The 23,549-nt window shown below is 36.3% G+C and overlaps 2 protein-coding genes across 2 annotated transcripts; one reads left to right on the forward strand and one right to left on the reverse strand.

The window, feature by feature from the left end:
* Positions 1–1,983: 1,983 nt before the first annotated feature.
* LOC120426511 (mediator of DNA damage checkpoint protein 1-like) lies at positions 1,984–20,629 on the reverse strand. Its single transcript, XM_039591281.2, has 6 exons — positions 19,980–20,629; positions 12,869–15,129; positions 12,210–12,772; positions 8,611–8,889; positions 8,106–8,546; positions 1,984–2,718 (listed from the first exon to the last, which is right to left on the reverse strand). Exons 1-6 carry the CDS (start codon positions 20,299–20,301, stop codon positions 2,631–2,633), a joined length of 3,954 nt encoding a protein of 1,317 aa, XP_039447215.1. The 5' UTR covers positions 20,302–20,629; the 3' UTR covers positions 1,984–2,630.
* Positions 20,630–22,170: 1,541 nt separating this feature from the next.
* On the forward strand, positions 22,171–23,452 carry LOC120426520 (60S ribosomal protein L18a). Its single transcript, XM_039591289.2, has 3 exons — positions 22,171–22,304; positions 22,755–23,111; positions 23,188–23,452. Exons 1-3 carry the CDS (start codon positions 22,287–22,289, stop codon positions 23,344–23,346), a joined length of 534 nt encoding a protein of 177 aa, XP_039447223.2. The 5' UTR covers positions 22,171–22,286; the 3' UTR covers positions 23,347–23,452.
* The last annotated feature ends 97 nt before the right edge of the window (positions 23,453–23,549 follow it).

Genomic DNA, 23,549 nt, shown 5'->3' on the forward strand with positions numbered 1-23,549 from the left:
AACAAATACTTCAAAAATGGAAGCACTCATTATTTTGATTCAGAGTAGAAACAAAAAAACAATCAATCAGTCAGTCAGTCAATCAGTCTTTGAAAAATAACCGAAAGCTTAACAATACTTTCAATGTTTATTTTTAAATTTGGATAACGTATAGTTTTTGATTCTTCGTTTCAACTGGAAATGGCAAAAAATTGAAGATAACTGAATTAAAAATTGTATTCTTCATTTCATTTTCTTTGCAATCATAGAACGCTTAAAACATGATTATTGTTATTATTCTTTCAAAAAATTAAAAAAAAAAACAAGAAATTCGTAAAAAAATGTTTACCAGTTCCCTTATCAATTTTGTAAATTTTGATATTGAATTTTTGAATCAATGATGATTTATCTAGTTTTTAGTATTTAACTGTTTTTATTTTTGTCTATGAAAAATTCATTTTGATATGGTTCCATGTCTTACCACTTTTTTCAAGTGAAATGTTTGAAGAGACATATTCTTTAAACATATTTGCAATAAACTTAAATCAAAATTTAATGGATTTATGTTTTAGCAATTTCAGTATTTTTTCACGTTTTTAAAATGTAAAAAAGTTTTTTGTTTTTTCATTCATAGCGAACAACGATTGGATTTTATTCGATATTTAAGTATTCCGACAACTGAAAATCATGTTTTATCAATGTTATTTACTTATATTCACAAAAAAGGGTAAAATGTGGAAAAAAAAATATTTTGAATGACTTTAATAAATTTAGTTGAACAATAATAAAATATTATACAAATTAGTGCCAAATGCATCCTATATTTATTTGGATTTTTAAGGCATTATCCTTTTCATTTTCAAATAGATTGAAAATGTGAAAGGAACCTTAAATTTAAAGTAAGTTACTAAAGAAGATTTAAGTGAATTTATTTTGAAAATTGTAGTACAAAAATTTTCAAGAGATAAAAAATAATTTTCAAACCAGTATGCTTAGGATTTAAAATATAAAATCACAAATTCACGACTTTTTCACGATTTTTTGCGGATTTTGGCGAATTCCTGACATTTTCCCAATTTTCCGACTTGAGTGGCCACCCTGCTATAAGCTATTGTCTTTCATATGCTTATTGGTCTTTAAAAAAGACTCGAGAATTGAACGTTAAAGTGCTTATATAGCAACAGGCAGGATGAAGTTAGATGCCCCTAGTAAGTGTGAAAAATATGAAGACAAGATGAAAAATTAAGAGGTAGCATGTCAATGCGGACGGATCGATGATTCCCACACAAGGGCATAAAAGAAACAGATGGCATGAAGAAGCAAAAGAAGAACAAAAAAAATCAGGAATAAAAAATAGTCAATGCAGATGTAAAGCAAGTTGAGCGCAGTATCCCCTCACAAAGACTGGTAGAAAAAGCGCTAAAAGTCAGATAAAGTCAATGCGGATGGAGAACAAATTTTACTCTTCCCTCACACTGATGTTTTTGTGAGGGATGGATATTGATCCTCGATGATGGCTCAAAAAAAGAAAGATCTTCTGTAAATTTTCGACCCTTTTCCGCACAACAATTTTCTTTCTTTGAGGACTTTCGGACAGAACTGATAACACCCTTTTCGTTATCTTTATAAACTTTATTTGTTCATTCCATTCGTTTATTCTTCTTTTACAAAAATATTTTTTCATCCATAACAGTTAGCATAAAAAGTAGCTTTTTTATACCCAAAAAAGCCATCACTTGTTAATATGTTCTTCCTTCTCGACGGTTGATTGATGTAAGATTGTTCTTCTTCTTCTTTTTCCGCAAAACATCTTACCGCAACCGACGAGGATCGCGCGCGATCGCACAGTCAGCATAACAAAAAACTAGCATAATTTGAGGTAATAAACTTAAGGTTAACAATCGTTTTTGTTGCTGTTTCGTTTCCGCGTAAACCCTACTAAACTTAAAAAATAATTCGCAATTCAACAGCGAATAAATCGAGAAAAAAAAACTAAAAATAATGCTCGTTTAAAAAAAGCAATCATATGGCAAACTCGTGGTGAGGAAGTGGAAGCCACTGAAATCTTCTACTCTTCTAGGATGCTTCCGCGTTTCCGTTCCGCACGCACTCTTCCTTCTCTTCTCCGGATTGGACTCGGCAACATATTCGCGCGCATTCTTCACACTACTGGATTATTTTTTTTGTTTAGTTTGTAAATGTTTGGAGGATTTTAAGCTCACTTGATTCTTTTTTCCGTTTGATTGTTGTACTGTTTTAGCGTTCGCGCACCTTTTCTTCGATTTCTTCTGAACACCGTTTTCGATTCACTTCCGGTTTGGTGATTTCCCCGCGCGCGGCCGATTTCTTTTGTGTTCTAATTTTTGGTTGGTGATTTGTTTTTTTTTCTTGTTGGGAAGGAAGTGGGATTGGGATCAAGAGTAGGGAGTAGGAGTGGGAAACATAAATAGTTGAGGTTTGAAGACTAATCTACAAGATTTGTACACTGCGCAAACGGGATTATAGTGAAAATAGGGATAGGCGGGGCATTCCAATTGGGGGATTTCGTTAGTGTTTTTGTTTTGTACTGTGATATGGGGTTGATTGTGTGTAAGTTTGTGAGATCAAAAGGAGAAAAAAATGTGTCGCACGCACATACACACACGAACTACTCAGAGATGTTCAAATTTACAGCCCTCATCAACGCACTCGCCACGCATCTGATAGGGACAGATTACACCGTCCGGAATGTTTTGTGCACTAGAATCGAGAAGGAGAGAGAAAAAAAAGGAGTTCCAATGGAATAGAGAGTAAAGGTTAGTACGAAGCTGGTAAGAAACTTATAACTCCTTATTTAACACGGGTCCACTTCCCCAATAGCTGATCCAAAGTTATGTTTTTTTATAATAAAAAAAAAGTAGATTCGCATGAACTCGACTAAAATGTTTACTTTTAATGATTTGATAAAATTTCCTAAAACTACAATGAAAATTGGATGTTTTTTTTTTTTATTTTCCCAAATAATGCACATAATTTCAGCTATCTTTATTAGAATTTAGGATTTTTTGAGCTGGAATTGCTCTTAAAATTAATTTAATTAATTAATTTAATTAATTTAATTTAATTAAGAATTTGAGCAACAAGAATTTGGAAATTTTGGAATTATTTAATAAAGAAAATAAGATCTTTTGACATTTTTTTTTTGTTCTGAATTTGGATCTTAAATTTTTGGTTCTTGAATTTTGATTTTTATTTTGGTAAATTTATTTTTAATAAATATTACCTTTTTCGTATATTTCAATTAAAAAACTTATTTTTGCATTAGAATTTTTATTTGGATTGCATTTTAACAAAATTTGACTCAAGAGCAAAACCTTTTTGATACTTTTGTAAACGACTCCCTCCGATTTCAATGAAATTTTGTAAAAAAATGTTTTCCTAGGCTTATAAAAGCCATTTTTGGGTATATGGAGCCAATTGAAAATGACATTTGAGAAGGGCGTAAGTTATTTAATCCTCTACAACCCTACCCCGCCTCTAGACGGGCTACGATCTAAATAATCGCCAAAAATCCATTTTTTAAATAATTTTTGATCTTTAAAAAGCACTGGAAAAAAGAACTCTTAAAATTTTTGAATATTTGAAGTTTGGAAGTATGACTTGTTTTATGACTTTGTCAATGTTTTTAAAAATGTAATTTTTTAGGGGTCAGCTTTGGCTGTGTTTTTTTACTAACATTTCCTATATTTTAAGTAAAAAGAAGTATGCTATAATTTTTGTAGTGTCCCAGACTATGCCTCTACGCATTTTTTTACAATTTAAATAATAATGGGGCTATTCTATAGCAGAAAATGTGAAAGACAAGCAAAACATCGAAAAAGTGATTGTAAAAACATGAAAAAATAGATAGGCAAAATGTAATGATAGGTAGAATAGGCCAAATACTACCAAAAACAAACATAAACTAAACAAGATAAACGTAAATAAAAATACTTAAAAATAAAACAAATGTTCCGGTGGCTCCACGCTGAATTCCCCACCGGTGAACTGGCAACCCTGCCCAGCTGTCAGATTACACCTGTGTTGACGAGCAGAAGAGTAAACACGTTTCCTGTATCTCGAAGCCGTTGCATAGTATCAAAAAAAAAAACGTAACTTAATCCACCTTTAGGTGGTTGGTGCCTTCCTCTCATTTATAGAGTGATTACAATCCCCTAAAGTGTCCACATGGTTTATGGATCTCCCCTAACGTGATCGCAGCACCTAAGAGGTCCTAATAAAAATAAGTGACGAGTAAAAAAGAATAGACTTCCTACAGACTTTTTGTCAAGATTAAACAGACATCGCCTTTCAGGAAAATGGCATCCCTCTACAAGGCTTTTTTCGTGGCGATCAGACGGGACCATTTGAGGTTATGTAAATTCAGACCATTTTTTAAACTGCTTGTAATGTTAGATAGGTAAGTCAGATCTTGAAAATTCTTAATCCACAAGAAAGGTCTTCTCATATGCTTTCTAAAAATATATAATATGTGAGGGTTTCATGAAAAAACCACCCTTTTTACCATGATTTTAATTTAATATGAAACAGTTTTTTTAACGTAACTTTTTAAATACATGGTCAAACTGCATGAATTTAAATAGCAACTTAGGGGACGTTAAGACGGATCGATTAAAACCATTCCGGCCAAAATCGGTTGAGCATGTGACAAGATATTCCAGTGACATTGATTTGGTACACATGTCTACATACAGCCAAACGCACAGACATTTGCTCAGCTGGTGATTCTGAGTCGATATGTACAAATGAAGGTAGGTCTAGGAGGTCTAACTAAAAAGTTCGTTTTTCGAGTGATTATATAGCCTTTCCTCAGTAAAGTGAGGAAGGCAAAAAATGAAAAACAAACTTGTAGGAAATTGCACGGGATTTTGAAAAAAATACACTGAAATAAAAATACACGAACTAAATTAGCCTATAATGTTACAAAAAGACGAAAAGGATGTTATGTCTCTCCTAAAAAAAAAACAAACATCATTTACTAAAACTGTTTTTTTACAGGGTCTCAACTTTTTTTTTGTCAAAAACCGATACCGGGTATCGATTCTTTAGACAATATTACATAAAAGTCTCTATATTGACCATTGTCCTAAGCCTTGTGAAGATACGACGGGTTTAAAAATGAAAATGTTGAAAAATATGGCTTTTGGCCATTTCTATATGGCAGACTAGATTTTTTATACTCGTGCATATTTTTAGCGGAAAGCTGGTCCAATTTCCCATAAGTTTGTATTTGACCACTTTTCTATTATATGTATAGTTTTCTGTAGACCACTCTTCGCAATTCGCAATTTTCAGTGTAAGAACGGGCCTTGACCGATCTTATGCACCAGGTTCCCGACGAACACGCACTGCCCTTACACCTACATCTTACCCTTGCTCTGAGTCAGTACGAGCAACACGCTAGAACACGCTTTGAGTGTTCGTGCCAGGCATGCACACCTTCTTTTCCGGTTACGCATTTTAACTCGGCCGGGGGTGGTACATTACGTAGGGTTTGATGTAAGTATAAGCGCCTAACCATTTAAAGTGTGCCTATCAACTTTCATTAAAGCAAAAACTGTTTTATTTTTAGTTTGAATTCAAAAACTAGTTGTTATTTTACTGTGTATTGTTTTCTCCTGAAATATTCCCTAATGTTAAGTCGTGTTTATCTGTTGCTATTTCTTTTGTCGCGGTGTTTTGTTACAATTTTTGGTCCTAAGCATGTTATAAAAGTTTACCAAAAGTACAATAGTAATATTTGTGTTAATCCTTTAACCATTCCATAAATTGAGTAAGGGCTCAAACCTCACTTGTTTGAAAAAAGGGTGAAGATTGAAAACAATAGACAGTAAAAGAGAATATATTTTATAAAAATCAAGAATCAATAGTAAGAGAATGATGAGCGTATTTAAAAGAATAAAAATGAGAAGCTGGATGTATTAGATGTAAAATTAGACAATAGATAATAAAAGATACAAAACAAGCTTAGATTATAGTAATGATAATTTATAGGACAGATAAAGAATTATTCAAATAAATAAATTCGCAATAAAATCAAAAAAGATTAGGCGAATGATAAATAGACTTGATATTACTAGTACATTAAGGAAAAGTATATTTTTAAGGAAAAACAAAACAAAGTTTGTTACAGCAGTATCAATTGGTAAAAAAGAGTGGAAAAGCTTTGAGAGATAAGAGAATCAAAAGTTAGTAAAATCAAAATCAAATGATGGATATTAAATAGAAGAATCAGTAGAGCAAAATAATAATAAAAAAAGGAGATAGGTGGTAGCTGAGAATGAAGAGAAGAGAAACCCCGTTGTGTGATGTTTCAGGTACATCCACAGCAGTTGACTCAACATACTGCGAATCAAAACAATACCGTCTACAATCACAAATAACTTCCCTTTCCCACATTGTTGCGCCCCTTTCTTCTAGTCGTCTCGACTCTGACCCGCGGTGGTCAAAGGTTTACGATCCGTTTCCACAGGCCACCAGCTAGGTCATCATGAAAACCAAGCCAACGTGGAGGTAAGAAAATAGGACACTCGCAAGGAACCAGAGCTATACTGTTCTGATCAAGATAATTCGGATGATCTAACAGAACTACGGATGTAGTTAGTTACGCTCCTTCCAGGATGTTCCTTACGTGGACGTCAACCGAAGAGCACGCAACAAGGTCAGTGCCATTGCATGCTCTTAGGTATTAATCCTTGGCCTGCTAAGAGAAACAAAGGATCATGCAATCAAAATAAAATCACAGACAAATGGTGATAAAATGGTGGATGGTAAACATAATCCGAATTAGAAAATCCGTAATACATAATAAAGAAATAGAAGATAGATAGTAGCTGAAAGTGGAAAGAAGAGAAACCCCGTATTGCGATGTATCAGGTACATCCACAACAGTTAACTCAACATGCTGTGAATCAAAACAATACCGTCTACAATCTTCCCTTCCCACATTGCGCATCCCTTTCTTTTGGCCGTCTCGACTCTGACCCTCGCTGTTCAAAGGTTTACGAGTTCGTTTCCACAGGCCACCAGTAAGGTCACGTGTTGTCATCATGATGACGAAACCAAGCCAACGTGGAGGTAAGAAAATGGGTAACTTGCAAGAAACCAGAGCAGCTGTTTTGACCAAGATCAACTAACAGCACTACGGATGTAGTTCCGCTCCTTCCAGGATGTTCCTCACTGGGTGTCAACCGAAAAGGTATCATTTCACCCTTGGCCTGCAATAGTTTTCTGTAGACCACTTTGTCTACAAAATACATTGAAATCGCAGAGGTTCGGGTACAAAAGTAACAAAAAATCCTGATTTGAGCTGGAATTGTTCTCAAATACTTTTTAATAGCAAATAAAAAATAATCATTTTTTCATTAATTTTTTGAAGAATTTACTATTTTTGAAAAAAAAAAAATATAAATTGGTGTAATGACGAGCCCCTCGGCTATGACGTGAGTCACCCTGTGCGAGAGATGTGGTTTGACAGACGAGTGCAGAGCTCAAGATACACGTGTTTTGTGGAGTGAAATAAATAACTAGCTTAATACCGAGTAGAAGTTAAGATGAAAATTATATTTTATAAAATTAATTTTTAGTTACAAGAAGTGATTCTTTCCGGCGTAGTCTTCATTCATAGCTACAACTTTGCCGAAGATACAAAATCAATAAAATCCTTCAAACGATACAGATTTTGAATTTTTACATGCAATTTTTGTATGGAATACTGCCAAATTTGAAGGGGAAATTATAAGGCCAAACTGATGACGCATAATGGCTTCTTTGGGCATACGAAAGGCACCCAGCATGTTTCAGCCAAATTAAATAATGCAAAAAAAAAAAAACGGATAATCGCAATCTCAGAGAATTGGTAATTTAAAAAAAATACTCGATTATTTTTTTGTTGTTAAACAAGTTCAACAATTTGTACATTATAAGTATCCAGAATTTTTTAAATCGAAAAAAACGATCCTTTCTTGACCACGTTTCTTACCAGCTCCGTACTTTACTTAAGAGGGGCAAAATGTTTGCGATGGGTGGCTGGAACAAAAGTGAAAAAGACTGCTTGCACAACATACACACGGATCACGGTCACTAACCTTCGGAGCGATGCCAGCGGCGAGGTGTACTGCTCGAAGCGCTTCCAGGTCGGTTCACTGGACAGAACGGCCGGAGCTTCTTGCGTTACGTTTAATTTCCGTTCCGGCTCGAGCACCACCAGCGGACTCGTACTTCGCGAAGCCGGTGCACTTTTGGCCCTAATCTCAACCGATTCCGCCACTGGGGCAGGTTCCGGCACTTCGATTATGGGCTCTTCATTTGCGGGAGGTTCTTCTGGAACTTGCTCAACAACTGGCTGTGAAGGCTCGACGACCGGTTGCGGTACATTCGGCGGTTCTTCGTGCTGCCGCCGACGCTGTTCAATCATGCGTCGCTTGAACTCGTCCAGTGTGAGCTTTTTCATGTGCTTGAGCTGTTTCGTTTCGCTCGTAAGTACCTTCAACCGCTGGTGGATTTCGCCGCGCAGTCCCGACGGTGGACTAAAAAAAAGAAATAAAAAGTTTACTCAGCGTTCCAAAGCAAACCCCCAAAACTTCAACTCACCTGTAAGCTTTGCCCTGGACCTCGCGACCGATCGCCTGGCACAGATTGTTCAGCTCGATCGACTTCTTCCGGCTGGCCATGACGCGGGTGTGCGACTCCTGCAACGTCGGAAAGATCGACACGATGCGGTGCTTGTGGACGGCCAGCGCACGCTCCATCACCGTTAGCTTCTCCCGCAGGAAGGCCACCTTGTTCTCGAGGTCGTACTGCTTCTGGCGCTGGTACTGGGCGTTCTCGACGGTGCCGATCAGCTCCTGCAGTTCCTCCCGGAAGCGTTTGCTGTGGGAGGCGTAGGACGAGGGTTATTGGTGGGTAGATGCAGGGAGACAGGACGAATCTATGCAGATTTGTTATCCAACTTATCAATTTTAGACCTGTCGACGTGCCTTCCGAGCATCGATGCTAAGGAAAGGCAGCTGTGGTCGCATTTTTTGCTTAATCAAAATTTTTAATTTTAGGATTTAAGAAATTTTGGCGAGGGCTTCAGATAATCGAGTACGATCAGTGTTTAAAATTTTGAAATCCCAGATTTTTTTAACCTTTTGATTTTAATAATTTTTCCAATTTCTTGATTTATTTATAAATCTTGTAATATCCTATATTTCATGCATTTTTTTTGCTCAAAAGTTAACTTGTCTAAGGTGGCAGCAAAAATGACAGAACGTAAGAATTTATTTCAAATTCCAATTAGTGTTTTATTAGGTGTAACAGTTTTGCTCCAGGATGTTACATTCGCAAGTCAAAGATTCAGAGAACCTTTCAACTGAGATCAATTCATAAGCCTTTGCAGGAATATACCCATCTCTTAGTTTATATTTTGCTAACTAAGTGCTCTTTCAGGGACAATAAATTAAAAAAAAACAGAACTTAAGAGTTTATGAATCTAAGAATTTCAAACCTTTAGGATTTAGGAGTTTTGGAATTTTTGATATTTCGTATTTCGTTTTGAAGTTCAGAATTTAAGGATTTAAGAATTTTGGATATTAGAAATTTATTTTGTTGAAGTTTTGAATTTTTGAACTCTCGGATTTTGGAGTTACTTTTTTAATTTTGGAATTTTAGTATTTTAAAGATTTAATATATTTGAATTTGAGGATTTTTTTTTTAATTTTGGCTAGAACTTTATTAGATAATCGATCGACTGTATTTTGAATTTTCAAATCCCAAGGTTAAGTACCTTTAAGTTACTTTTTCATATTTTAAAACTTTAGAATTTTTTGATTTTTAAATTTTTTGAATCCCAGATTTTTTTTTAAATTTTTTTAGATGTTAATTTTTTTCCATTTTTTTTAGTTTGGATTTTTGCATTATTTATATTTTTTTATTTGAAATTTTGTTTTTTTTTTATGTATTTCATTTACATATTTTTATTTCTTGAGAATTTTTGTACATTATGATTTTTGAAATTATGGCGAACAGATTTAAGATATTTTTATTTTGATTTTTTGAAATTTCCCCAACAATTGTTGGGTTATTTTAACTTGTCTAAGTCAATTATTTTTTTCATCTAAATTTTTTTTTCAAAACAATTATTCTAATATTTTTTTTGAGTATTTAAAAAAATATATTTGAGATTTTGGGACTTCTTTTTATTTTTTTTTATTCCCTCAACGTTCAAATTTTATCAATTTATTTTTCAATCTAATATTTTTTTTTATTTAGTTTTTTTTCAAACCAATTTTTTTTAACATGTTTTTTGAGAATTTAAAAAAAACGATATTAGAAATATTAGTACTATTTTATTTATTTCTTTTAATTTCCTCAATGTTTATATTTTATCAATTAATGTTTTGTCTAAAAAATTTCAATCATTTTTTTTTTTCAAAGCATTTTTTTATATTTTTTAAGAGTTTTATAGTTTTTTGATACTTTTTTTTGTTTTTTTTTAATTTCCCCAACGTTTATATTTTATCATTTTTTTATTTTTATCTAAGGTCGTTGCAAATATTTTTTTAAGTTTATGTCCCTCGGCTCTGAACAAAGTCGAGGGGGGGAAATTACAGGCCTAGGTTCCAACATTTGGGTGAAAAAAGTGTTTTAAAATGCATTTTACAGGCGTACAGTTGCTTTCCAATCATTAGTTTTGAAAATATCGAGGTATTGACAAAAAAAAATTTTTCGCAAAAAATAAAAAAAACTTTTCGTTGGACTGTACATTGCTATTTTATGAAAATTTAAAATGTTTTCAAAGGAGTTCAAACATGCTAAATTTGATGATAAACGCGGGAAAATGCATATTAACTGGTTTTCAGTTGATTAAACTTTAATTTTCATTAAAATTTAGAAGTTTTACGAAAAAAAATTTTTTTGCCCCCTGATTATTCAGGCCAACTTTGAAGGGGGGGGGGGGGGATATCAACTTTGAAAAATATTTGCAACGGCCATTTTGATACATTTTTAATTTCCTCAACGTTTTTTTTATCAATTAATTTTTTATCTATTTTTAAATTTTTTTTGGGAGTTAAAAAAAGATGCTTGAGATTTTGATTTTTTTTTGTTTTTTTTTAGTTTATCAATAATTTTTTATATCTAATTTTTTATTTTACTTTGTTTTTTTTCAAACAATTTTTTTAAATATTTTTTTGATAATTTTTTTTTAATATTTGTGATTTTGGTACTTTATTTAGATTTTTTTTAATTTCCGCACCATTTATTATTTTATCAATAAAATTTTATATCTAATTTTTTTTAATTTTGTTTTTTTAACCAAATTTTTACATATTTTTAGAGAATTTTAAAATTTTGTGATATTTGAGATTTTGGTACTATATTTTAAATTCTCAAATCAGATTTTTTTTTTAGAATTTCAGAAATTTGAAATTTTGGTACTCGATTATCCCAAGGCCTAGGAAAAATTTCACTTCGGGTAATCGAATCAGGATTTTTTTTCGTTGTCTTGTTTTTGATTGTCGAGCTTAAGTATGACCCCTAAACTACGCTAAAATGATTTAGAATTTTTTAATCCAAGATGTGAGCCAAAATTACAATGGCGAAATGTTGAAAAAATGCAGATAATAAAAAAATACGCGATTCGATTATCCGTCTGGACTGCACTATTCTTTCTAATTTTTAAATTCATAGATTTTTGAACTTTTTTATAATTTTTGAAATTCTTGACTTTAATTTTCACATTTATCAAATTTATGATCTTTTATCTTTTTTCTTTTCTAATTTTGTTTCTTTTTTATTTGTTTTAGAAACTAATTTTTTTATATATTTAAAAAAAAGTTGCTTAAATAGTGAAAATCTGCCAATTAGACAGAGTTAGGAGTCGACGCGTTCCTTCCGAGCGCCTTTCTTCGCATAAGTTACTTTTTGTAGGAGATTGTCCTCATTACGACCCTGACATTGATTTGCCAAACAGTAGTATGTACCAAACAAATTACAACAATAATTTACTTATAAAATGTACAAAAATAGGTTAACAAATTGTCCGTACACTTCATTATCCTACAAAGTTTGATTAATTTTTAATTAAACTTTGTTTAGGAAGTTTATGAGGTTATAGTAAAAATTTACATGTAAAACTTCACAAAAAATGAGTATTTCAAATAACGTACGATTGTGAGTAAAAAGAAATGTAGCTTAATCGCCCTTACCTATGATTCTCATAGCGTGCCTCCGCCAGCTTCAGCACCCGGTGCCGATCGTCCTCCTTGATCCGGGGCAGCCTCCGCAGCGCTTCCCGCAACGTCGCCAGATCCGGATCGTCCTCCTTCCTGCCCACCACCCTCGACGGACTCTTTTGCCGTACCTGTTCAACAACAGTCTTACTTGGCGTATCTTTGGCTTCTTCTTCTTGCGGTAGTGGCGGCACCGGTGCCCGCACCGTGGCCTGCGTCACCGTGTTGTTAATCAGCACCCGCTTGATCAGCGTGTCCGTCTGTTTGGGGGTAGGTGGAACCGGCTTGTCAACTGTCACGACGTCGCGTCCTTCGCGGTTTACGGTTACTACGATTTCGTGATCCGCGTTCGGACCGACGTTGTTGACGATGGTTTTGGTGAGTGTGGGCGGCGGCGGGGGAGGTATCAGAGTGGTGAGCGCGACGGCGGGGGTGTTTTGGACGACGAATCGCTGCTGGCGTTGTTTTTCGAGCTGGGCCATTCGGGCGAGGAGCCGTTTGTACTCGAGTTGGGCCGATTTGGGGAGGTGACGGACGGCCTGCAAAGCACACAAACATCTCTGGGCGTCTGTTGGGCGGTGGCTGATTTTTGGACAAAAGCAGCCACGCGAGCACGATTGAGTTGGTTTACTTACCGAGGGTGTGATTGGAGAGGCGGTGGCGGTTGGCGCCGTTATGGGCTTTCGGGGCGTCGTCGATCGTGGACTTGCGGCTAAGCCGTTGGAACCGCTACCAGCCGACGGAGCCTCGGTGACGTTTTGATTTTGGTCGGTTTTGCTGCGAACGTTGCGCAGGAATTGGTCTAACCGTTGGGCAAAGGCCGGATCGGCTGGTTTTTGTAGGGGAGTTGAGGGCGGTTGATCGTCCGGGATTGGCGAGTAGGTGGGGGACTCGAGCGTTATCCGGGACGGACTGGCGTTGTCCAGATCGCGGAGGAATGTTTCGCGCAGCACTTCGACTTCGGGCTCGGATTGGGGCGCCGAGTAGTAGTCTGGGTCGGAGTCCGAGTCGGACTGACCCAGCTGGATGACTAGCTTGGGCACGGGTTTTTGTACGTAATTGTCTACCATGGCTGAGCGTTGCTGGGTTTGTTCTTTGGGTGCGTTGTTCACGGTGTTGCGGTTGATTAGCTTGTTCGGGTTGACCAGGACCTTCGTGGTCGTTATGGTCGGTGCTTGGATTAGGGGTGGAATCCCGGGCGGGGGAGGCACTAGTGGAATTGGGGCTTTGACGAGGCTTCTTGACGGTGGAGGGGCAGCGATCGCGATTGGTTCTAAAGCGGCCGCAGCAGCAGCAGCCGCGGCCGCCGCGGCTTGTCTGGCCACTTTGCCAGCCGACTTCTTTTTCTTCTTTCGAGCGATCTTTTGCTTGCCGATCAACGTGATCAGATTGGGATTCGTTGGTCCCCGCGATTGATTCGTGGTTGGAGCCTTGGAAGTTGGTTGATCGCTAGCGATGGTCGAGGCCTCTTCGGGTGGAGGAATGTTTTGACTGTCGTTTTCGTTGGAGATATCCGCCTGCATTGGCTCCCTTTGCTTGTTCACCTTTTTGTTGTTCATTCTGGACAGAATCAGCTCGCGCAGGGCGTCCGCTTCTTCTTCGCCCATCGAGTCCGGTGTCAAGGGCCGGGCCGCCACCGTCGGCAGTGATCCCGACAGGTTCAACAGCAGCTGATTCCGGAGCGTTTCTTCGTCGTCCTCTTCGGGGAACTTGCTCTGCAGATCACCCGGTTCTTCGACCGCGGGAGACACTGGAGAATCCAGCTGCAGGACGACCTGTTCCGGCTCCTGGCTGATGACCTCTTCTGTCGGCGGTGCCGGACTTTGAGATTCTCCGCTGGCGGTGGCGAGTTCCATGTCCACCGGTTGCACGTCCGGCACGGTTGGACTCTCCGTCGGGCTAATCTCCATCCGGTTCTCCTCGTCGTCCGAACTATCGGCTATCTCGACCGTTTCCGGTTTGGTCACGATGATCTGCACGTCTTCATCGACTTCCACGACCTCTGCCCCACCAGGCAGCAAATCCGTCACCGGTGAAAGCAACCGAATCTCGTCACTTGGCGAGTACGGCCGCTCCTCCTGCCGTTTCTTCAGTCTTATTTGATGCTTTTTGGTAAATGCCGACTGGAGCGCGATCATTCGCAGTTCCTGCTCCTCAACGCCCTTCTCCGGCGGCGGCGGCGGCTCCTCCTCCCCAACGGGTTCTCCCTCCAACAAACTAATCACATCCGTTTCCTTCAGTTCCGCCTTCGTTTTCAAGGCCTGCAGTCGCAGCTGCAACACTTCTTCATCCTCCTCATCTTCATCGTCCTCCCCAACCAACATCGGCTCATCCGCCACAATCTCCACGACCTCCTTCCTACCCACCACCCCCTCCTGACTCTTCTTCCTCATCTGCATCGACAGCTTCAGCTTGCGCTTCAGCGCGTCCCAGTTCTCCTTGTCAGTCTTTCGTTTCCTCGTGTCCTGAATGCTGCAGGCGGCCTGCAGCCGCGCCCTGTCCAGCGGAAAGTCCCGCTCGGAATCGCTCGAATCGATCACATTCACCATGGTCGTCGACGTCGACGTCGCTTCAACCCTTTTCCGCTTGTGCTTCCTCGTCGACAGGGAATGTTTGCGCGGTTCATGCTTGCGCTTCTCGAGGACGCGGGACGGGGGGCGCCTGGCGGGTTCCCGCGACACTCCGCGGTACCGACTAGACGTGGGCCGGAGAGATTTCAACGAGTCTGACGGTCGAGAACTTCGAGGCTTCCGTCGGGCTGGTAGAGGTTTCGGCTTTGGCACCGGGTCGTATCGGAACAGGTCAAAGTCGTCGTCGTCGTCGTCCGAAATGCACTCGTAGTTTTCCTTTCCGATGACCGGAGCCGGAGGCGGCTGCATGCGCTTATTGTACGGAGCTAGGTGGTGTGTGTGCGGGGGGAGAAATGATTAATCGCTAAAGAAAGTTTAAGGTTGAGGGTTTGTATGCAAGTCCTGGAAAGATGATCTGGGTAAGCTGGAAAAGAGGTCTTGTTACAAATCAGATGTTTATACCAGTCATTGCTTCAATAGTACGAATTAAAAATAAATGTATAGTCAATAAATTAAAATAAATCTTTCCTCAAAGATCATCGAGTTCTGGAAACAATTGAAAAATTATAATAGAGATCTATAGAGACTTTCTCAGGGTGGCCACCAGATTTCGATTTTCAATTTTCACAGTTTTCCCGTTTACTCTCGAGACTAGATGGAATTTTCCCGGAAAGTTTTTACATCAAATTACAATGTTTTTAAGTCTCATAGATTTTGTTTAAAAAATTTTTTCGCAAGAAAGCTTTCAAATTATGTTGAGTACAAGCTTAAAACGAAGCCGTTTTTATATCAGTTTTCAATCCAAACCTCTAATTTCCATAACGCTTAGGATTTTTCATGTTCATACGCTAAAATTGTTTTAGAAAAATGCATAAATAATTACTGGAAACAGCATTTATGCAAAGAGAAAATCTCTAAGATTTCGGTCATTCATTTTTTTGCATTTTTTAATCCGGCTGAAACTTTTTTGGTGACTCGGGATGCCCAAAGAAGCCATTTTGCATCATTAGTTTGTCCATATAATTTTCCATACAAATTTGATAGCTGTCCATACAAAAATGATATATGAAAATTCAAAAATCTGTATCTTTTGAAGGAATTTTTTGATCGATTTGGTGTCTTCGGCAAAGATACACCGAAAAAATAATGCACGGTAATTTTTTTTTGTGATTTTTAATTTCACTTTTTGTTACTAAAACTTGATTTGCAAAAAAAAAATCTGATATGTTTTAGGGGGGACGACATCAAATGCCAACTTTTCAGAAATTTCCAGAACGGGCAAAAAATCTTTGACCGAGTTATAAATTTTTGAATCAATACTATTTTTTCAAAAAATCTAAATATTGGTCGTAAAATTTTTCAACTTCATTTTTCGATGTAAAATCGAATTTGCAAGTGAAATTTTGATATAGAGCACCGTTTTTAAGTTATAGCAATTTTTAGTTAGCTTTTTTGAAAATAGTCGCAGTTTATCATTTTTTAAAATTAGTTACCATGTTTGCACACTTTTGAACAAAATATTTTTGAAAAGTCGAGAAAATTCTCTAGATTTTGATTTTTTTCACTTTGTTTATACGACCCTTAGTTGCTGAGATATTGGAAAGTTGAAGTTTTCTAAGTCTCACCCAAACAACTAATTATTTTCTAATGTCGATATCTCGGCAACTAATGGTCCGACTTTTAATGTTAAAATATGAAACATTCGTGAAATTTTAAGATTTTTTCTAAAAAAATATTTCCAAAAAAAAAATTTAGACTAACATTTCAAAGGGCGTAATATTGAATGTATGATACTATTATGTTTAAGCTAATATTTCAAAATACATTATGAAATGAAAAGTTTGATAAGTCGGTTGTTTATTGTATTTATGTACTTATTCAGTGTGACTACTCCAATCTCATTTTCAAATTCCCGACTTTTTCGCTACTGTTCCAGAAACTCAAATAATATGTATTTCTTATCTAAACAAAAACTCTTTATAAAAAAAGTCAATTTCAAACAAAAACTCTTTATAAAAAAAAGTCAAAAACGAATTCCAAATAAATTTAAAAAAAAACTATTATATTCAGAATTCAAAAAAAGTGTGCACGTGGTTTGTGGATGGTCCCGAACAAATTCCTTTAAAAATAGGGGAAATATAGGGGCAGGGGGGGGCAGAATGGACCACGGGGGCAGAACGGGCCACCCTTGGTTTTGGGCTTTAGAATGGATTTAGACCAATTGTAAGGCAAGGGTTTTATAAAGGACGTCAAATAGCATTACCATACCGAAAACGACGTTTGAATTCATTGTATTTTTCGAATTATGAGCAAAAATTGAATTTATTGACAAAACTACGCAAATGTTGTTTATTTCGAGGTCCTTAAATAAGCTTTCTGAAAAGTTGTATTGTTCGAAAAAGTTTGCTCAATGCTTAAAACGTTACTAGATGCTACTACCAAGGTATACAAACAACAACGGAACCTTAAAATCATTTAGAGGCTTTGTGGTGGAAGTGTTAAATTAAAATCCACTTGGGGGCAGAATGGACCACCCTTTTCCTGCCTTATAAAAACATTCAAAAGTTAAAAAAAATTGATCTAAATGGATTATTTCACTCCTGGTAGCTTCACAAATCACGTTTAATGCAACAAAAGTTTATTTTTTAGTTGTTGCGACGCTTAGTTGTAAAAATAGTGTCTTTTTTCGACATATTTACACTATTTTCAAAAATCTTTGTTTTTTTTAAGTTACTATTTTTATAAAAGTGATCAAATTTCATGAAACTATAATGGAAAGGTCCCTCAAGTAATTTTTTATCACCCTACAACGTTGTATTACAAGAAATGGCTTGTTTTCTAAGGTGGCCCATTCTGCCCCGCAGGGTGGTCCATTCTGCCCCGCACCCTGGAAAGTCAGTCGAAAAAACTTTTTTTTAAGTGGCTAAAAAATAGTTTTAAGTAAATTTTTTTAATCAACCAAGTATACAACATTGAAGGGTACATTCCAAAGCATAAGCCGACTACACTGGATTCATATTTTTTTATGTTTTTCTATGGTTTTTGGTGCATTTCTCCATTCTGCCCCCCCTGCCCCTACTTATTTTAAGCCTAATAAGCGCTCGTGTTTGAATGATGCTGGATAATCTGGATTGTTCCTTGAAATTCACTAAAACCAAGTACACCAACGAGTGGAGCAACTTTTTGTGAACATTTCTGTTTATTTTCACTTTTATAAAAAGTTATGCTATTCCTTTTACAAGCATTTAAAAAAAAATATTTCAAAAACGCATTCTAATCAGTCGTGTGCATTGGGCTACGCCCATTTTTCTATTTTCAGCTTAGTTCTTTTTTTTCTTCCAACGCTATTTTGGGTCTGCTTAGTGCTGCCAAAATTGATGAAATTTTAAGCGAACACTCACGAAAAGTAGCATTTTTAGAGAAAGTTTCCTGGCAACACCCTTTGTTCTTTATTTGGCTTCGCTTCTCGCTCGGTTTTCTTCAGCTTTCGATTGGAATGGGTGGTCAAAATTGAAACGTCAAAAGACTTAGCGCGTTTGTTTTTTTCGATGGCGCTTGCTAATTATTTACATGTTTCGGGATTATTTTTCAAGTGAGTTCAGTTAAGCAGTTAACCTCTGATCTTGCATGTGGATGTGTTCATTTTATTTGCAATCATAGAACGCTTAAAAAATGATTATTGTTATTATACTTTCAAAGAATTTAGAAAAATAGTTTCCTTATCAATTTTGTAAATGTTGCTTAATCTAGTTGTCAGTATTTAACTGTTTTATATTTTTTTCAGTGAACAATTCATTTTGATATGGTTCCATGTTTTACCACTTATTTTAAGTGAAATGTTTAAAGAGACACATTCTTTAAACATATTTGCAATAACTTAAATCATAATTTCTAGGATTTATTTTTTAACAATTTCAGTACTCTTTTATGTTTTTAAAATGTAAAAAAGTTTTTTTGTTTTTTCATTCAGAACGAGCAACGATTGGATTTTTATTCAATATTTCTAGAGTTTTTTTTATTAGGTCCTATAAACATATGAAAGACAATAGTTTATTAGTCCTTTTTTTTAAAAAAAAAAACTTTGGATTTAAGTTTTCCAATTACTGAAAATCATGCTTTATCTATAGTTACCCATACTCATAAATAAAAATCAACGATAACATTTGGAAAAAATATTCAAATGCTTCCTACATTTATTTGGATTTTAATTTTTAATGCCTTAAAATTCCCTTTCATTATTAAATAGATTGAAAATAAAATTCACTTAAATCTTCTTTCATAACTTATTTAAACTTAAGGTTCCAAATTTAAAGTAAGTTATGAAAGATGATTTAAGTAAATTTCATTTAAAAATTGTAATACAAATTTTTTTAAGCGTTAAAAAATAAATTTCAAACAAGTTTGCTTAGGATTTCAGACTTTTCCCGACTTTTAATAAAAAATCACAAATTCCCGACTTTTCTCGATTTTTTTTGCGGATTTTGGCGAATTCTCGACTTTTTCCCGATTACCCGACTTGAGTGGCCACCCTGAATTATTGAATTGAAGACATATTGAAAGAAGACTTTCAAAATCATATGCTTTTGTAAATTTTATGAGTATTGATACGCAAATTTGATCGGAAAACTTGCATCTTATTGAACATTTGATTTTAAATAACAAAAAAAAAAACAAGTTCACCAAAGGAAAATATCACAGGATACTCAAAAAAAAAAACCAGGGCCAAGAAGCTAGAGTCTATTACACAAATTAAAACATAGTTTTCCAGAATTCCTAATTTAGAATAATAAAAATGTCGAATTTCAACTAAACCGAAAATATTTTCCTGGTTTGTCATTAAGCTTTCCGAGTTTTTTCCGGTTTCTCCAAGTGGAATAAATTTTCGAGCATTCCCGGTTTTCCCTGGGGTCGTAATAACAATAATTGTAAAAATCTTTGCAGATTACAAAAGCCTAATATTAACTAATACAACCGATATCCTGCAAAGTTGCAAGTCGCCCTGTAACGTAACAGCCAAAGCTCTCTCGTCACAATCTACAATCTCCTAGGTTCACAATTACGCCTTATCTCTTTTCATTGAATGGAGAGCTGATAACAAAAAAATAAAGTGACTTCGGTTCACCACAAACTTCTCGCAATAACACTCAAAAAAAAAACAAGATTCCTTTATCCATACCCTTATGCCTCCCGGCCGCACCCTGTCCACCGCCGTTCCTTCCCGCAATCTTTTTCCGCCGTTCCATCTCGGTGTCCATGGCCTGCAGCTGCAGCAGCCGCTCCCGGATGATAAACTCCTCATCCGAGCTGATGTTCTCGTACTGCATTCCGACGTCCTCCTCCTCATCCTCGTCCTCGATCTCGCCCTCTTCATGTTCCGGCGCGTCCTCCAACAGGCTGGCACTGCTGGCCGCCGTGTCCGTCGGAACGGGTTCCACGGTCGACGGCATCGGAAGGACGTGGTCTTCCGTGCCCGGCGGTGGTGGCTCGACTTCACTCATCGCGCTTTATCAAACTGCGCGCGAGTCGAGTTGGACGACCTTCGGAGGCCACTTTTGAGACCAAGTACGAGCAAGAATGGAAGAGAAAAGAAAGGAAGAAAAAAGAGCTTGCGATGGGGGAGAGACAAATTTGCTAGAGCATTTTGAACGGTCTGCGATCACAACAACCACTGTTTTGCACTTTTAAAGTAATAAGCACTGCAATGCACACTTGAGGAACTAGATTTTCCGATAAATTGAAACCATTGGGACGGGTTATTTGGAAAATAGAAATCCACACGGAAGTTCCAGCCTTTTTTTGGCCTTCAAAATTCTTTCAGAACAAGAGGATGACGTATCGTTTGACAGCTGCTTTTTCAAAACGTCCTATGAGCAGATTATTTTGACAGCAATGATAGGGCGATCAGATCAAAAAAAATGTTTTGCACTGCCATTCTACTTAGACTGTATTGAATTTTCAAAAAGTCTGTATTTGCTGTTTATCTTTGTGATTTTGGGAGCTTTCTTTTATTATGTAACGCAGTTTAGGGAAGCTTATTTTTTTAAGTAAAACCGCAAAGAAGACCACAATGGGTTTAAAATGGATTTTGAAATATATCTTGAAAATTTAACTTTGTTGCTTTTCTTGGCAGAAAGTATTCTACTTGACAGCTCGTTCCAAGGAATCCATGGTTGACCCATGGCAAGAGTTTGTCTTGTATTTTTTTTGCATTAAAATAAAATAAAAAGTGATCAGAAATTGTTAAGCGTGTTTTATACTGTTAAAATTTACATTTGGCTTGAGAACCCTAATTATAAATTAAATATTTAAGAATTTAAGAATTTAAGAATTTAAGAATTTAAGAATTTAAGAATTTAAGAATTTAAGAATTTAAGAATTTAAGAATTTAAGAATTTAAGAATTTAAGAATTTAAGAATTTAAGAATTTAAGAATTTAAGAATTTAAGAATTTAAGAATTTAAGAATTTAAGAATTTAAGAATTTAAGAATTTAAGAATTTAAGAATTTAAGAATTTAAGAATTTAAGAATTTAAGAATTTAAGAATTTAAGAATTTAAGAATTTAAGAATTTAAGAATTTAAGAATTTAAGAATTTAAGAATTTAAGAATTTAAGAATTTAAGAATTTAAGAATTTAAGAGTTTAAGAATTTAAGAATTTAAGAATTTAAGAATTTAAGAATTTAAGAATTTAAGAATTTAAGAATTTAAGAATTTAAGAATTTAAGAATTTAAGAATTTAAGAATTTAAGAATTTAAGAATTTAAGAATTTAAGAATTTAAGAATTTAAGAATTTAAGAATTTAAGAATTTAAGAATTTAAGAATTTAAGAATTTAAGAATTTAAGAATTTAAGAATTTAAGAATTTAAGAATTTAAGAATTTAAGAATTTAAGAATTTAAGAATTTAAGAATTTAAGAATTTAAGAATTTAAGAATTTAAGAATTTAAGAATTTAAGAATTTAAGAATTTAAGAATTTAAGAATTTAAGAATTTAAGAATTTAAGAATTTAAGAATTTAAGAATTTAAGAATTTAAGAATTTAAGAATTTAAGAATTTAAGAATTTAAGAATTTAAGAATTTAAGAATTTAAGAATTTAAGAATTTAAGAATTTAAGAATTTAAGAATTTAAGAATTTAAGAATTTAAGAATTTAAGAATTTAAGAATTTAAGAATTTAAGAATTTAAGAATTTAAGAATTTAAGAATTTAAGAATTTAAGAATTTAAGAATTTAAGAATTTAAGAATTTAAGAATTTAAGAATTTAAGAATTTAAGAATTTAAGAATTTAAGAATTTAAGAATTTAAGAATTTAAGAATAATTCGCGTTCCGGAATTTAAGCACGCTTCCTCGCTCAAGTTGATGTTTTTCGGTTCGGCCGACCAGGTGGCGCTGCTGATTTTGACATTTCGTGTTTCCGGCAAAGAGCAAGAAAACGACAAAGTTCTTTTCCGTTTTCTCTTTCGCGAAACGCAGTCGAAATGAAAGCTAAAGGAGTGGTAAAAATCCCGATTTTTTCGATAATTTTACGTTTATTTGAGATGTTTTCGCGTCGAAATGGAAGAGTTTTGTGAGCGCTTGGCGGTTACTGTGGAACCGGACCGTAGATGTGGGAAATTCGCCGGAAAACCTGCGATTTTTGGCCGGTCTTCGTGATGTGTGTTTTGAAACGGTGCCCACGGTGTCTGAGATGGAGGCTGAAATCAAACAAGTTGAATGTGGCTAATTTTGTTTGATTTGAGTGATTTCCTGTGTTCAAACTGGCTTTGTTCGATGATACATGCTGGTGATTTAGTTTAAATGGCCAGATTTCGCCTTCCGACGGAGTGTTCCAAGTACCGACCAAGCAAAACAAAACTCGCTTCGACTGAGAGAAACGTCAAACTTTGAACATAACCTTGCACTAACTCAATTGTTTGTTCCGGATTTTTGTTTGATGTCTCCAACAGCTGAAGGAATACCAGGTGATCGGGCGTAAGCTGCCCTCGGAGAAGGATCCGAACCCGCCGCTGTTCAAGATGCACATCTTCGCGCCGGATCAGATCGTGGCCAAGTCCCGTTTCTGGTACTTCCTGCGGCAGCTGCGTAAGTTCAAGAAGGCCACCGGCGAGATCGTCTCCGTGAAGCGCATCCTGGAGAAGACCCCGCTGCGCGTCAAGAACTTTGGCATCTGGCTGCGGTACGATTCGCGTTCCGGAACGCACAACATGTACCGCGAGTACCGTGACCTGACCGTCGGCGGTGCCGTGACGCAGTGCTACAGCGACATGGCTTCCCGTCACCGTGCCCGTGCCCACTCGATCCAGGTAAGGGACAACCCCTTCTTGAACATTCGTCTCTATTGTTTACTAATCATCCTCCCCCCAAAAATCAACCTTGCAGATCATCAAGGTCGAGTCGGTGGAGGCCTCCAAGACCCGTCGTGCCCACATCAAGCAGTTCCACGACTCCAAGATCCGGTTCCCGCTGGTGCAGCGGTACCACCACAAGCGCTACCGGAAGCTATTCTCGTTCCGTCGCCCGGACACCTACTACCAGTAAAATGTGCCGCCGCCGCCGAACGTGTACTGTTAATTCCACTCTTTTTTAGGGAGGGTAAGAAGTGAAAAGATGCAAAACAAAAGATCGATGGTCCGTGAAGAAAGCTTAGCTGGTTGGTGATTTGTTGTGCGAAAGAAATGTCCTTGTGGAGGAGTGGAGGAAATTGGATTACACAAAGATCGTGTGCGCGCTGGAATAAAGCT

The sequence above is a fragment of the Culex pipiens genome, chromosome 2 (assembly GCF_016801865.2).
Source record: "Culex pipiens pallens isolate TS chromosome 2, TS_CPP_V2, whole genome shotgun sequence".
NCBI classification, from domain to species: domain Eukaryota; kingdom Metazoa; phylum Arthropoda; class Insecta; order Diptera; family Culicidae; genus Culex; species Culex pipiens.